The 16,699-nt window shown below is 41.0% G+C and overlaps 2 protein-coding genes across 3 annotated transcripts in view; one reads left to right on the plus strand and one right to left on the minus strand.

Moving 5' to 3' along the window:
• caska (calcium/calmodulin-dependent serine protein kinase a) overlaps positions 1-16,699 on the minus strand; it is a 468,988-nt gene that overhangs the window by 216,393 nt on the left and 235,896 nt on the right. The gene's annotated exons all lie outside the window — the stretch shown is intronic.
• On the plus strand, positions 776-15,512 carry LOC122555141 (probable G-protein coupled receptor 34). Of its 2 annotated transcripts, none has more exons than XM_043700854.1 (2): positions 776-944; positions 14,337-15,512. In XM_043700854.1, the coding sequence occupies exon 2, from the start codon at positions 14,371-14,373 to the stop codon at positions 15,397-15,399; it is 1,029 nt and encodes a 342-aa protein (XP_043556789.1). In that variant the 5' UTR covers positions 776-944; positions 14,337-14,370; the 3' UTR covers positions 15,400-15,512. The 2 variants fall into 2 exon arrangements, with proteins under 2 accessions (XP_043556789.1, XP_043556790.1); XM_043700855.1 differs by lacking the exon at positions 776-944 and adding an exon at positions 12,809-12,895.

The raw sequence follows: 16,699 nt of genomic DNA on the forward strand, positions 1-16,699 counted from the left end.
AGCAATGCAGCAAAGTGACGATCAATTCCAAAAAAAACCTAGGCAAAAAAATGGCCAGTGTGACTTCCACCCAACTCAACAGCCTGTCTCTAATGCTGTTGCTCCATCCTTTCTGATGGCCATACTCTCACCTCCCCATTACCTGTGTCTCACCCTGCATTCCCGCTTCCTTACATTTTATTAATATGCAACAGGTGAAATTATAGCAATACCACATAAACATGAATTCACTCATGATCTCTTTTATAGAGCAAATGTGTCTCTCTAATGGTAGACTGTTGCTGTTTTTAAATAATCTCACTTGAGAAAGCCTTCACAGATCCTCTAAGATAATGAAACTGAACTCTTACTTGCCTAACAGTACAACCCATATCTATATTTGTTCAGTTTGTTGGCAAAACTTAACAACCTCATTGTTTGGGTACAGTGAGGGAATACCATTTTGCCTGAAGTATCTCTTTTGCATAAAATATTAAGCAATTATATTAAAAATTCCATGGCTTTGATTTAAGCAATGTAAAACAATTTTTTTTTAAACACGTAATGTATTTCTGGGGCCAGTAATGCCAAATTAATTCTTGTATCCAGCTGCACAATTGATCTATTTCCACCATTTTATGCATCTCCAACTCAAATTCTTGAGAACCTTATCACAGAAAAGGATTTTATTTTGAAATACCATTTAACAAGTCCACAAAAGGAAACAGATGCAAACAGGAAAATACACAGCATCAGCAGGGTTAACACAGTAGAAAGGAAAACCACAAGCATTACATCTATTTGAAGTAAAAGAGGAATAGATCACAGTCGTGTTTCTCTAGATCAAGAAGCTCTTCAACGTCATCTTTCTTATGAAAAACTAAATTCAAGATCTTTGCATGTTGCAATTAATTTGATAACTAGCATATTGACCAATTAAGCACAGGATTAAGACATCTTCACAGGTATGTAATAAATGTTTTTTACACAGGCTCTAATTTTTTTATTCACTTGTGGCACATAGGCATTGCTAACTGGCTAGAATTTATTGCCCAGCACAAGTTGCCCTTGTGAAGGTGGCGTTGAGCTGCCTTCTTGAACTGCTGCAGTCCGCCAGCTGTGAGTTGACTCACAATGCCATTAGAAAGGGAATTCCATAATTTTAAGCCAGCGACGGTGAAGGAACAGTGATATATTTCAACGTCAGGAAGATAAGTGGCCTGGAGGGGAACTTGAAGGTGGTGGTATTCACATGCACCTGCTGTCCTGGTCCTTCTGGATAGAAGTCATGATTCGGAGATGCCGGTGTTGGACTGGGGTGTACAAAATTAAAAATCACACGACACCAGGTTATAGTCCAACAGGTTTAATTGGAAGCACACTAGCTTTCGGAGCGACGCTCCTTCATCAGGTGATAGTGGAGGGCTCGATCGTAACACAGAATTTATAGCAAAAATTTGCAGTGTGATGTAACTGAAATTATACATTGAAATATTGATTGTCTGTTAAGCCTTTCATCTGTTAGAATACAGTGATAGTTTCACTTCTTTCATGTGTAAATCACAAAACCTTTTTTTTAAAGTTTTAAAGTTTAACCCGAGAATGCAACTTTAAACTGTGTGATTTTTAACTTCTGGATAGAAGTGGTCACGGGTTTGGAAAATGCTGTCTAAGGATCTTTGGTGAATTTCTGCAATGCATTTTGTAGATAGTACAGACTGTTCCTATTGAACATCACTGGTGGAGGGAGTGGATGCTTATGGATGCGGTGCCAATCAAGCAAGCTGCTTTGACTTGGATGGTGTCAAGCTTCCTGAGTTTTGTTAGAACATAGAACATAGAACAGTACAGCACAGAACAGGCCCTTCAGCCCACGATGTTGTGCCGACCACTGATCCTCATGTATGCACCCTCAAATTTCTGTGACCATATGCATGTCCAGGAGTGCCTTAAATGTCCCCAATGACCCTGCCTCCACAACTGCTGCTGGCAACGCATTCCATGCTCTCACAACTCTCTGTGTAAAGAACCTGCCTCTGACATCCGCTCTATACTTTCCTCCAACCGCTTAAAACTATGACCCCTCGTGTTAGTCATTTCTGCCCTGGGAAATAGTCTCTGGCTATCGACTCTCTCTATGCCTCTCATTATCTTGTATACCTCAGTTAGGTCCCCTCTTCTCCTTCTTTTCGCCAATGAAAATAGTCCGAGCTCAGTCAACCTCTCCTCATAAGATAAGCCCTCCAGTCTAGGCAGCATCCTGGTAAACCTCCTCTGAACCCTCTCCAAAGCATCCACATCTTTCCTATAATTATAATAGGGCGACCAGAACTGGATGCAGTATTCCAAGTGCGGTCTAACCAAAGTTTTATAGAGCTGCAACAAGATCTCATGACTCTTCAACTCAATCCCCCTGTTAATGAAAGCCATACACCATATGCTTTCTTAACAACCCTGTCCACTTGGGTGGCCATTTTAAGGGATCAATGTACCTGCATCCCAAGATCCCTCTGTTCCACCACACTGCCAAGAATCATAATCTTAATCCTGTACTCCGCTTTCAAATTCGACCTTCCAAATTGCATCACCTCGCATTTATCCAGGTTGAACTCCATCTGCCACCTCTCAGCCCATCTCTGCATCCTGTCAATGTCCCGCTGCAGCCTACAACAGCCCTCTATCCTGTCAACGACACCTCCAACCTTTGTGTCATCTGCAAACTTGCTGACACATCCTTCAATCCCCTCATCCAAGTCATTAATAAAAATTACAAACAGTAGAGGCCCAAGGACAGAGCCCTGTGGAACACCTCTCACCACAGACTTCCAGGCAAAATATTCTCCTTCTATTACCATTCTCTGTTGGCCAGCCAATTCTGTATCTAGACAGCTATGTTCCCCTGAATCCCATTCCTCCTGACCTTCTGAATGAGCCTACCATGGGGAACCTTATCAAATGCCTTGCAGAAGTCCATATACACCACATCCACAGCTCGACCCTCAACAACTTTTCTAGTCACATCCTCAAAGAACTCGATAAGGTTTGTGAGGCATGACCTGCCCCTCACAAAGCCGTGTTGACTGCATTTAATCAAGCCATGCTCTTCCAGGTGGTCATAAATCCTATCCCTCAGAATCCTTTCTAACACCTTGCAGATGACAGACGTGAGACTTACTATGGGGTAATTTAGCATGGCCAATCCAACCTAACCTGCCCATCCCTGAACACTATGGGTAATTTAGCATGGCTAATCCACACTAAGCTGCCCATCCCTGAACACTATGGGTAATTTAGCATGGCCAATCCACCCTAACATGCACATCCCTGAACACTGTGGGGTAATTTAGCATGGCCAATCAACCCTAACCTGTATATCTTTGGACTGTGGGAGGAAACCAGAGCATCTGGAGGAAACCCACTCAGACACGGGGAGAATGTGTAAACTCCACACAGTCGCCCGAGGCTGGAATCGAACCTCTGACCCGAGCGCTGTGAAGCAGCAGTGCTCACCTCTGAGCCACCGTGCCGCCCATAAGCAGAGTGTTTTGGAAGCTAAGAATTTTTTGTTGTTGTCTCAGCAGCCAGCATTTGTTGCCTGTCCCCAGTAACACAGCAAAGAGTACCAGCTGAAATAAGGGATATTAACAGGGATAGATGGGCGAGAAGGCAAGACAGAGAGAGAGAGAAAGAGAGAGAATCCATCTTCTTTCGAGAACACTTGGAAATCCCCTACTCCAGACTGTAGAAAGAACAAACTCTGTTCCCACCAAGCCTACATGTCATTAGAGACCAGCATTTCAAAATCATTGCCCGATGCTCTTCCAGTCGATAGGAAATATCAGGATCACTGAAACATTCTCACCTGTCACCATTGTATACTTTCCCGTGTCTAATTAAGTGATGTGTCTAAACTGCTGCCCCTTCACACTCATTCTGACTTGTGCCTTGCAGATGGTGGGCAGGTTTTGTGGAGTTAGGAGGTGAGTTACTCACTGCAATATTCATAGCCTCTGTCTTGCTCTTCTAGCAACTGTGTCCCCCTGGATGCAGATAGTGGAGGATTCAGCGATGGTTACACCATTGAGTGTCAAGTGGTTAGATTGTCTCCTATTGGAGACAGTTAACACCTGGCATTTGGGTTACAATGTTATTTGCCATTTGTCAGCCCAAGCCTGGATATTGTCCAGATCTTGTTGCCTTTGAACATGGATCATTTCAGTATTTGAGGAGCTGCGAATGGTGCTGATCAGTTTTGTAATTCATCAGCGAATATCTCTACTTTGATTCATAGAGTCAGAGAGATGTACAGCATGGAAACAGACCCCTCGGTCCAACTCATCCATGCTGACCAGATATCCCAATCCAAACTGGTCCCACCTGCCTGCACCCGGCCCATATCCCTCCAAGCCGTTCTTATTCATATACCCATCCAGATGCCTTTTAAATGTTGCAACTGTACCAGCCTCCACCACTTCCTCTGGAAGCTCATTCCACACATGTACCACCCTCTGCGAGAAAATATTGCCTTTTAGATCTCTTTTATATCTTTCCCCTATCACCCTAAACCTATGCCCTCTAGTTCTGGACTCCCCCATCCAAGAGGCAAAGACTTTGTCTATTTATCCTATCCATGTCCCTTATGATTTTATAAACCTGTATAAGGTCACCCCTTAGCCTCCGACGCTCCAGGGAAAACTGGGCTAGACTATTCAACCTCACCCTGTAGCTCAAATCCTCTAACCCTGGCAACATCCGTGTAAATCTTTTCTGAACCCTTTCAAGTTTCACAACATCCTTCTGATAGGAGGGAGACCAAAACTGCTTGTGATATCCCAACAGTGGCCTAACCAATGTCCTGTACAGCTGCAACATGACCTCCCAAATCCTGTACTCAATACTCTGACCAAGAAAGGAAAGCATACCAAACACCTTCTTCACTATCCTATCTACCTGGGACTCTGCTTTCAAGGAGCTATGAACATGCACTCCAAGATCTCTTGTTCAGCAACATTCCCATGGACCATCATTAAGTGTATACGTCCTGCTAAAATTTGCTTTCCCAAAATGCAGCACTTTGCATTTATCTAAATTATACTCCATCTGCCACTCCTCAGCCCATTGGCCCATCTGACTAAGATCCTGTTGTAATCCAAACTCTTCACTGTCCACCACACCTCCAATTTTTGTGTCATCTGCAAATTTGCTAACTATACCTCTTATGTTCACGTCCAAATCATTTATATAAATGATGAAAAGTAGTGGACCCAGCACCGATCCTTGTGGCATTCCACTGGTCACAAGCCTCCAGTCTGGAAAAACAACCCTCACCACCACCCTCTGTCGTCTACCTTTGAGCCAGTTCAGTATCCAAATGGCTAGTTCTCCCTGTATTCCATGACATCTAACCTTGCTAACCAGTCTCCCATGGGGAACCTTGTCGAATGCCCTACTAAAGTCCATATAGATCACGTCCACAGCTCTGCCATCAATCCTCTTTGTTTCATCTTCAAAAAAAAAATCAAGTTTGTGAGACATGATTTCCCACTCACAAAGCCATGCTGACTATCCCTAATCAGTCCTTGCCTTTCCAAATACATGTACATCCTGTCCCTCAGGATTCTCTCCAACAACGTGCCCACCACCGACATTAGACTCACCAGTTTATAGTTTCCTGGCTTGTCCTTACCACCCTTCTTAAACAGTTCAGACACATTTGGAAATGTTGAGGAGTTGGCAAAGAGGGGTGTAGAGCTGATGCTAGCTAGCCAGAGGGGAGGAACCTTTCCCCAGTTGCTTATCTGAAATGTATGCAGCATTTGGTTCAAAGTTCTAACGTATCTTAGGAAAGTTTAGAGTTCACGCATAAATAAGTGTCTAAAATATGGAAATGAATTTAAAATCAATCTACTAATCTGTAATCAGTAAGATTTCTTAATTCTGTAACAGAGGGTGGGGGTGGGGATTGAAAGATGAAATCATCTGGTACCTGATCTATCCCGCCAGGAATTCTGCATGGATAAACTTATACATCATATGAAAAATTTCTAAGGCAGACATAAATAGATTATTATTTGTTGCAGTTTCACAAGGAAAGAAATAAATCATTTGTAGCAATATGGTACTTTAAGTTCTCAGGATATTACAAAATGCATCATTGCTAATTAATTTCCTTTGGAAATGCAGTAACCATTTCTCGAAGGCAAATGCAGTAGCCAATTTGTACACATCAAGGTTCCCCAAAAAACAAAGGAGATAAATGCCAGTTAGCTCTGAACTAAAATGCAGGAACAACGACTGGACTAGCAAACAGAAACTGTCAGAGCAACTCAGCAGGACTAGCAGTATTTATGGAGAAAAAGAGTTAATGCTTCAAGTTCAGTTTGACCCTTCAGAACTGCCAGTATTTTGCTTTTATGAAAGGATTGAGTCCAAATGAACTAGAAGACCAGAAGGCACAGGAGCTGAATTAGTCCATTCAGTGTTCTCCACCACTGAATGAGATCATGGCTGATCTGATAACCCTCAACTTCACATCCTTTGTCTTCTCTCTATAACTCATGACTCCTTTGATGATTAAAATTCTCTCTCAATCTTAAATATATTTAACTACCCAAGCCTCTACAGCCCTAGGGATCAAGAATTCTGAAGATTCACAACCCTCAGAAGAAATTCCTCTTTATCGGTCCTTACTGGGTGATTGCTCCTATCTGCTGAACTCGCAGGCCAGCTTTTTGTAACTCATATGTGAAGACCTCCAAGTCTGTGTTTTCTGCTGTCTTTCCCCATTTAATATTCAGTTCCCCTAACCTTTTTGTTGACGTGTATAACCTTGCAATATATACCATCTGAAGAAAAATATTTACTTTAAAGATGGTAACAAGTATCTAATAAAATTTCTCTATTTCTACAAATGACAATCTAACGTTTGGGATGCTTTTAAATAAAAAATGCATTGGAGCGAGTTTTTAAAAGAGTAGAATGTACTTGTATTAAGTCACAGTATCACAGCTTCAAACTAATGATAAGATAAAATAAAGCTGAGTAGAACACTCAAGTGATAACGGATGACAGTCATAATAGAAGTTTTTTTTATTTTTCACAAATACGGTCTGTGCTAATTTTTTTTTAAACAGTAATCATTGTAAAATATTTGACTCCGAGGATGTGACTTGCAGAATCTGAAAAACCAGCTTCATCCTCCAGTAAATAAATAAAATCAATTCACAGAATTCATCCTTTGTGGACAAAATGTTAAAAAGGTACAAGTTGTGGACCAGTAATGCAGTAATTCTCATCTTTTTCACACTGTTTCAACTATCCAATCGTCTAGAAGCTCCAGCTAATAGTCGACATCGTTATAGTCCATTTCTAGTTGTCCTCAAGCAATCAGTGGTGAGCTGCCTTCTTGAACCACTGCAGCCAGTTGCTGTAGGTAGACCCACAATGGTATTAGATGGGGGATTCAGAATTTTGACCCAGCAAGATTGAAGGAACTGCAATATATTTCCAGGAGTGGCTTGGACGGGGGCTAGCATACGGTGAAGTTCTATCTGCTAGGCTTGTCCTTCTAGATGGTAGAGGATTCAGGATTTAGAAGATTTTGTCTAAGGAGCCATGGTGGATTTCTGCAGTATACCTTGTAGATGGTACGCATTGTAGTTACTGAGTATTGGTGGTGGAAGGAGTGAATGTTGGTGGATATGGTGCCAACCAAGTGGGTTGCTTTGCCCTGGATAGTACAGCAGGTCAGGCAACATCCGAGGAGCAGGAAAATCAACGTTTCGGGCAAAAGCCCTACATCAGGAAGAGCTCCTGATAAAGGGCTGCTCCTCGGATGCTGCTTGACCTGCTGTGCTTTTCCAGCACCACTCTAATCTTGACTCTAATCTCCAGCATCTGCACTATCCACGTTCGCCTTGCTCTGGAAAGTGGCAAGCTTCTTGAGTGTTTTTAGAGCTGCACTTAGCTAGGCAAGTGGGGCCTATCTCGTCACGATCCTAGCTTCTGAGTTGCTCTTATAACCACAGTATTAATATGGCTATTCCAATCCAATTTAAGGTCAATGGTAATGCCAGACTGTTGATACTGGTGGAATTCAGTGATGGCGATGCCACTGAATATCAAGGGGCAATGGTCAGATTCTCTTGTTGAAGATGCTCATTAACTTGCATCTGTGTGGTGCAAATGGTCTTGCTACACTTGAAGATCAATATCTGAAGAGACACAAGTGCTGTTGAACAATGTAGACATCAGCAAAAATCGTCACTTCTGATCTTCTGATGGAGGGAAGGTCATTGATGTTTGGCCAAGGATACTATCCTGAAGAACGCCCGCACAGAGCACTGTGGATGTACCAACAGCAAATGGACTGCAGGGAGACAGAGCAACTAGGAATGGGCAATAAATGCTGGATCAGATAGCCAAGGCCACAACCTGCGAATATGTAGTGAGGAGAATTCTGAATATAAGTTACCCTAAAACAAATCAGTAAGCGAAGAATCAAAAGTGATCAATAGAAGTCTTATTTTCTCACATTAGAAAAGACAAGAGAAATTAGTTAGCTTAATAAGAAAGATTTATACATATATAAAATTCACTTGCTAATATTCAAGAAATTTATTTAAAACAAAACTAAACCATGCAGGCAAGGTTGAAATACTGATTTGGTAGGCATTTATAACCCTGCAATAGTGCAACATGGCTGAACTAGGAATAACCTTGCAGTTTTTTCTGAAGGCAAAATGATGATGCCCCTGCACCACATTGAGGCAAGTACCACCAGATAAAGATGCGAGAATATCACAGGGTCTATAAAAAGGAGATAGGGCATATAGGAAGATGGGGGGAATATGAAAGACGTCTACTGCTCCACCCCCCCGCCCTCATTTCCAGAACTCTGACCACAATGCAGTGTTTCTTCTCCCAGCTTACAGACAGAAACTCAAGCAGGAGGCCCCCTCGCGGATGCAGGTCCAGTGCTGGTCGGAGGATCAACTCCGGTGCTGACTGGAATCAGCTGATTGGGTCATGTTCAAACAGTCCGCAGGTACCTTGGACGAGTATGCCACCACCGTCACAGACTTTATTAGCAGCAAGTGTGTGGAGGAATGCATACCGAGGAAGTCAATCAGGATGTTCCCCAACAGGAAACCCTGGATGAATCAGGACATACAGAACCTGCTGAAAACCAGGCTTGAGGCCTTCAGATCAGGAGTCACACTCAAGTATAAGGAATTCAAGTATGACCTTCGCAGAGCCATCAAGACAGCCAAAGACCAATACTGATCTAAACTAGAGACCCAGACAGACGAACCTATCCCAACAGTCACTCATCAGAGGTCAGATCAGTTTTCCTTTGTGTGGCAGAGATCTTCTTGGACATTTTCAACCTCTCCCTGCAGCAGGCCACTGTCCCAGCCTGTTTCAAGATGGCTAGCATCATCCCTGTGCCTAAGAAGGCTCATGCAGCATGTCTCAATGACTACTGCCCAGTAGCCTAACTTCAGTGGTCATGAAATGCTTTGAAAGGCTGGTCATGGCATTAATCAATTCCAGCCTCCCCACTACTCTTGACCCACTCCAATTTGTCTATTGGATCAACATATCCACGTCAGATACCATATCACTTGCCCTTCACTCCTCCCTAAAACATCGTGACACCAAGAACAGCTATGTAAGAATCCTACTCATACTACAGTTCAGCCTTCAAAACTATTATCTTCTCCAGACTGATTACTAAACTTAGTGATCTCGGACTAAGCCCGCTCTCTGGAACTAGATCCTCAGTTTCCTGAACCACAGGCCACAATCAGTGAAGATTGGGGACAATATTTCAACTTCACTAACAATCAACACTGGAGCCCTTCAGGGGTGTGTACTCAGCCCCCTACTGTACTCACTGTATACGCCCGACAGCATCGGCAAATGCCAGACTAATGCCATTTACAAGTTCGCTGATGACACCACCATAGTTGGTCGAATCTCAGATGGCAACGATTCAGATGGGAGGTGGAAGACCTGGAAAAATGGTGCACTGAGAACAACCTAGCACTCAAAGCCAGCAAAACCAAGGAACTCATTATTGACTCTTAGCAGGATGTTACTCATGCGCACCCCCACCCCCCCGCACATTAACAGCACAAAGGTGGAATGAGTGGAGAGTGTCAAGCTCCTGGGAGTGGTCATCCACAATAAGCTTTCTTGGACTCTTCATGTGGACGCAATGGTTACAAAGGCCTGACATCTCTTCTTCCTCAGGCAGCTGAGGAAACTTGGCATGATGACGAATACCCTTGCCAACATTCTGTCTGGATGTATCACTGCCCGGTATGGCAACTGTACCATTCAAGATCAGAGACGGTTACAGCGAGTGGTGAACTCGGCCCAGACGATCACAAAGGCCAACCTCCCATCTACAGAATCCATCTACCAGGCCTGCCATCAAGCAAAGGCTGCCAGCTTCTCAAAGATCCATCCTACCCTGGCAATATGTTTTTCTACAACTTCTACCATCGGGGAGAAGGTACAGAAGTCTGAAACACGCTCCAGCTGGTTTCAAAACAGTTTCTACCCCACTGTTGTTAGGACTCACAAAAACTTAACATTTGCCTGAACCTGTGCTTTTGTTTTTGCCACTTTAACTAATATTTACTTATCTATGCTACTTAACTATTTGATCTGCTTGTATTGCTCGCAAGACAAAGCCTTTCGCTGTGCTTCGGTACACGCGACAATAAATTCAATTCAATTCAATTCAATAATAACAGGGATGTTAGGCACCCATGCCACTTTGGAACGTGTGAAAAACAAGGTACTTGTCTCAAATAGGCCATTTTGGAATTCTATTAATGTATTGTCTACACGACTTACAACGTATAAATGTGTGAGATTTGTTGCTGAGGGCAGAGTTCTGCTTTGGGATTACTGAGGTGGATCTCTCCCAATGCATTGGTGAATAAAAAAATTATAACCTGCTCAAGATTCCAGATTATTTTATACACTCAAAAAAATTAATTTTCTAAGGAAATTAGAAAGAGGTGAAAAAATTATGGAGTGCTTATAATGGGGGACTTTTATCACCCACATATACAGTGGCGCAAGAGCAGCAGAAAGGGTAGAGACAAAGTTCCTCCAGAGTGTTGAGAATTATTTTAATATCAGTACAGTATGCTTCGCGTCCAACATAAAAGGAAGAACTAGTTGACTTGGTTTCTTTGGGATGAGGTGTGCCAAGTAAATCAAATATGGATGAACAGTTGGTGGACAGTGATCATTGTATCATGAGATTTAGGGTGATCATCAAGCATGAACAATCCAGAGTAAAAATAAATAAGTTGGGGAAAGCCAACCAGGTAAGAATGAATCTCGGCTGAATATATTTGAGTTAAAGGTTGACAGACGAAATAGCAACTGAACAAAGTGAAGCTAGATTGGGCAGGGTCAAGATATATGTTCTGAAAAGGGCAGGGTAGGACAAATAAAATAAATCCTGTGTTCCCTGAATGACAAATGAAATAGGGATAAAACTAAAATTATGTTAATGACAAATGTCAGGCAGAAAATAAATTAAGACCCTGGCTGAATACACAAACTCTAAAGTGGTGATGAAAAACAAATAGAGAGCAAATAGGAGGTATCAAAAGAGACCAGCAACCAACATAAAAGCAAATTTCGAAGTCTTCTCCAAGCATTTAAATAGTAAAAAGAGTGGAACCAATTAGGTTCTACACATGGAGGAAAAGGACATGGCTGAGGTACTAAATACATACTCTGCATAAGTCTTTACCAAAGAATTTCTACCCCAGGCCATGAATATTAATAGGTCTGGATAGAGACTTGGGGAAAATGTTTCCACTAGCAGGAGACACTAGAACTTTAGGAGACAGCCTCAGAGTAAAGGCATGACCTTTAGATCTGAGATGAGGAGTAATTTCTTTAGTCAGAGAGTGGTTAATCTATGGAATCATTGCTGCAGAAGGCTGTAGAGGCCAAGTTATGAAGTATATTTAAGACAGAGATAGATAGGTTGTTGATTAGTAAGGGGATCAAGAGTTAGGGTGAGAAGGGAGGAGAATGTGATTGTGAAACATATCAGCCACGATTGAATGGTGGAGCAAACTCAATGGGCTGAATGGCCTAATTCTGCTTCTTATATCTTATGGTCTTATATTTTTAAGATAGTATTGGATATATTCTTGCAAAGCAATGGAACAAAGGATTGGGTGCAGATGGGATGTAAAATTCAAAGCAAATACAAAAACAAAAACAGGAAGTTAAGACAGATGAATGTGTGGCTGGCAAGATGGTGCAAGGGGGACTTCAGATTCCTGGGTCACTGGGACTGACTCTGGTGAGACTTAGAAATTTGCTTTTATGTTGGCTGCTGGTCTCTTTTGACACTTCCTATTTGCTTCTCAGGTTACAATGGAGGACCTTAATTACACATATGTAGACTGTAACAATGGCAGTGAAAGCTTGTGGATGAGTTAGGCAAAGTCAGAATTCTTGGGGTAGGGCAGAAAGAAACTTTGCTGAAAAGACTGTACAAGTTGAACAGACTGCATCTGAGCAGAAACAAAATAGAAATTCTAGACAAACTCAGCATGTCTGGCAGTATCAATGGGGAGAAAGCAGAGTTAACATTTTGAGTCCAGTGACTCTTCATCAGAACGAAAGAAATCAATGGACTAAATTGTAAACTCTGTTTTCTCTCCACAGATGCTGCCATACCTACTGAATTTCTCCAGCAATTTCTGATTTTGTTTCAGATCTCCAACTTTTCTTGGTTTTATTTTTGCATATGAACAGAACTGGGATTGAGATCCTTGCAGGAAGTTTTACTAGTGCATTGGGGATGTTTTAAACCAAGCAGGAGCATGGTTATTCAAAAATAATACTAAGGTGCACAAAATGCTAGGTGAGTCTGATGGCACTAAAAAAATACTAAGTAATTGGTAGAGTACAAGTAAGGAAGAAGGTTACAAAGTACAATGCACATACATGAATGCACAGGGTAAAATTAATCAGACTGGAGAGTTGTAAGTACAGATTGCTATATGGGATTGTGATGTTGTGGCAACAGAGACCGATTTAAACAAGAACATATCTGAGTATTAATTATTCCTAGCTACAACTTGTTCAGAAAACATAAAGAGAACAAAGAAGGGTGGTGTTTTTGATTAAGGACTGCAAATGACTGAGATGTATAAACATCATAACAATAGTTACAATGGAGGACCTTAATTACACATATATAGAGTGTAACAATGGCAGTGCAGGCTTGCGGATGAGAAAGAGGAGTTAGGCAAAATCAGAATTCTTGGGGTAGGACAAAAAAAACGTGGTTATATTTCAGCAAGAATGAATGAACTACCAAGGAAGAGGTGCAAAGAGTTGGGCAAGTCAATGGAAGAGGAAAATGTAATCATTTGTCTCAGATGATGCAAAAAGATAGTTTCATTACACATGTCACAGAAAATGTAACGAGCGCCTTTAGCACTGAACAGGACAGAAGGTTGAAAGAAGGGAGGGTGAACAATGCATCTTCTTTCCTCCATCATTCTTTCAAGCATTAGGGTTGAAGTTACTTCAGAATATTATTTTTATAAAGTCAAGATGAACATGTAATGTGTATTATTGTAGTAATTCATCTTGTTACTTGTTGGAGGTGTGAACCAGTGGTCTGTTGTTAAATAACTTTACATACAAAGAGTCATGAAACAGGCTCAGCCAAAACTCAAGCTTGATTACAGAATCATTTACATCACACTAAGAAGCTGTTCAGTCTATCAATGCATGTGCCACCAGTTTGAAAGATATTTCAATTGATCTCATGCCCCTACTCATTCCAAACAACCTTGCAAAGGTTTCCATTTGAGTACATGTCCAATTGTCTTTAGAAAGTTACAACTAAATCTGTTTCTACCAACTTGTAGATAATGTATTCCAGATGACAACTTGCAGCATAAAATAAATTCTCTATTTTGTGCCAATTATCTCAAATCTATGTCCTCTGGTATTCTATCTTTCTGCCAGTGGAAATAGTTTCTCCCTGACATTATTCCTCACAACTGGGATATCTTCATTAAACTACCCCTTCTCTGGTCTCTCCACATGAGCAATGTGTCTCATCCAAGAAAATAATTTATGTTTAACAAATAATTTGGCATTTTAACTTACGTTATTCCAAGGAATAATTAATTTTGTACTGCATTTTGGAATCTAGATGCTTTGCTACAACAAATATTAAGATGACTGGACTAATTAACAACTTGCAAATACTATCTTATAAATAAATGTGCTATAGAAGTCTCCCTTCTAATAAGCTTCATATTAATACAGATTCTATTTCATTTCAGAAATAAACATTTATCAATTTCATTATCTGAAAGTATGGGAACTACCAATCTGTCGATGAGCTACTGGCAACCAGAAAATGGAAGTAAATTACTAAAGGCGAGAACAGAGATGAATATATTGGCTGACCAAAACTGTACTATACACGACAACTTCCTAACGATTCTTTTACCTGTGGTGTACTCTCTCATATTTTTAACAGGACTGATTAGCAACATTGCAGCACTATGCATATTTTTCTTCATTCAAAACAAGAAAAATTCCATCCACATCTATTTGATTAACATGGCAATTGCAGACCTCTTCTCAATCTCCTCCTTGCCTTTCAGAATAGCATATCATGCAAATCATAACCAGTGGATGTTAGGGAAATTGTTCTGCAATATCATAGGCAATGTATTTTACATGACAATGTATATTAGCATTATACTTTTGGGACTCATCAGTGTGGATCGGTACTTAAAAATAACAAGGCCTTTGCAGCATTATAAAATACGGAATGCTACCCAAAGTGCAATGATTTGTGCTGCCATCTGGTTTGTTTCAATTCTGATTGTAATACCAATGCTTTTGAAGACTAAAGCAGTTAACAGTTCCGATGACAATTCAAAGTGCTTTCATTATCGAGAAAGAGACCAATTCAAAACCTATATTAATATTTTCATTGTCATAATGTTTTGGGTTGTATTTTTTTGCCTCATTCTTTCGTATGGAAAGATTTCTAAAAAGCTTTTCAGGCTTGGTAAAGAAAAACCTGGTTTTTCTAACAGCAAAATTCTCAGCAAAATTGCAACAAAAACGTTCATTGTTCTTTTCATTTTTACCATATGCTTCGTCCCATATCATATCTCCCGATTCTTCTACATTGCATCTCAGCTTCACATAACAAGCTGTTACTGGAAAAATGTGATGAATAAAACGAATGAGATATCACTTTTGCTTTCTGCTTTCAACAGTTGCCTCGACCCAATCATGTATTTTCTGCTCTCAAAGACTGTTAGAAAAACAGTGCGGAATTTAGTCAGCAAACAATTCCAGAAAGACATAAGAAGTGAGAGCACTTAAAAGTACATTATCTCCAGTCCTAGATATGTATGGGTCTGTCTCAAACAATTTGAGCATGCAGTTATATTCCTTTTTCAAAACAAAAATCAATGGACAACAAAGATTTCAGATTTGTTTACATGTATTAATAACCTGAACCAATCTGTATATTTGTGGATGTAATATAATGGAATGTTAATGAGTAAAAGAACTAACCATGATCTGAAAGTTGAATACTTTCAAACACATTCCCTCTCAAAAAGCAACACTGCTATGTGTTCGTTTAAAGCACTCCATATTATTTGGTTTTGATACCACAGAAACTCAAATAGCTTAGATATTAGAAATGCTATCCAGCTGTGTGGTTAAGTGGATTATGAACAGTATCTTTCAAATTTTGGTGAACAAGTTTTAAATCAGCTTTGCCCTGGACTAGATATTGCTAAACTTATAAGGCTGATGAATCTTTGTCCAGTAGCTGAGAAAAGGTCAAAAAGCTACACCTTTCACAAGTCGTAGTCTTACTTTGAGGCCATCATAATGGCTGGTATTAAAATTAAAACATCACACTGACATAGCAAATAACATTCTTCTGAAATTTTACGAAAAGAAATACTTAATTCTGAAAGGTAGAACACCAAGAAGCCTCGATAGAATGGACATGGAAACATCATCTCCACTGGAGAGACGAGGAATTAAAGGCACAGTCTCGAAGTAAAGGCTCAGCCCTTTAGAACTGAGATGAGAGGAATGTTGTCAGCCAGAGAGTGGTGAATCTGTGGAAATCATTGCCATAAAAGACTGTGGAGGCCAATTTACTGAATATACTTAAGGCAGAGTTAGATAGGTTCTTGATTAGTAACGGGATAAAGGTTACAGGTAGACTGCAGGCGAATGGGAGTTGAGAAACATATCAACCACAATCAAATGGTGCAGCAGATTCATTGAGCTGAATGGTCTAATTCTGCTCCTATCTTTTATGATCTCAGAGATGCAAATTTTACCTACTATCACAGAATTCTAAATATTACCCAGGGATTCCCGTGTCAGGGGTTGTGGACACTAACGGATGCCCGTGTCAGGGGGTGTGGGCACTAACACATCCCTGTGTCAGGGGATGTGGGCACTAACGGATCCTCGTGTCAAGGGATGTGGGCATTAACAGATCCCGGTGTCAGGGTGTGGGCACTAACGGATCTCTGTGTCAGGGGGTGTCGGCACCAACAGATCCCTGTGTCAGGGGGTGTGGGCACTAAAAGATCCCTGTGTCAGAGGGTGTAGGCACTAACAGATCCCTGTGTCAGGGGGTGTGGGCACCAAC

This window comes from Chiloscyllium plagiosum, chromosome 12 (assembly GCF_004010195.1).
Source record: "Chiloscyllium plagiosum isolate BGI_BamShark_2017 chromosome 12, ASM401019v2, whole genome shotgun sequence".
NCBI lineage: Eukaryota > Metazoa > Chordata > Chondrichthyes > Orectolobiformes > Hemiscylliidae > Chiloscyllium > Chiloscyllium plagiosum.

What these genes read in the sequence shown, in the direction of transcription:
- LOC122555141 (XM_043700854.1), top strand. Translation starts at nt 14,371, where the DNA reads ATGGGAACTACCAATCTGTCGATGAGCTACTGGCAACCAGAAAATGGA.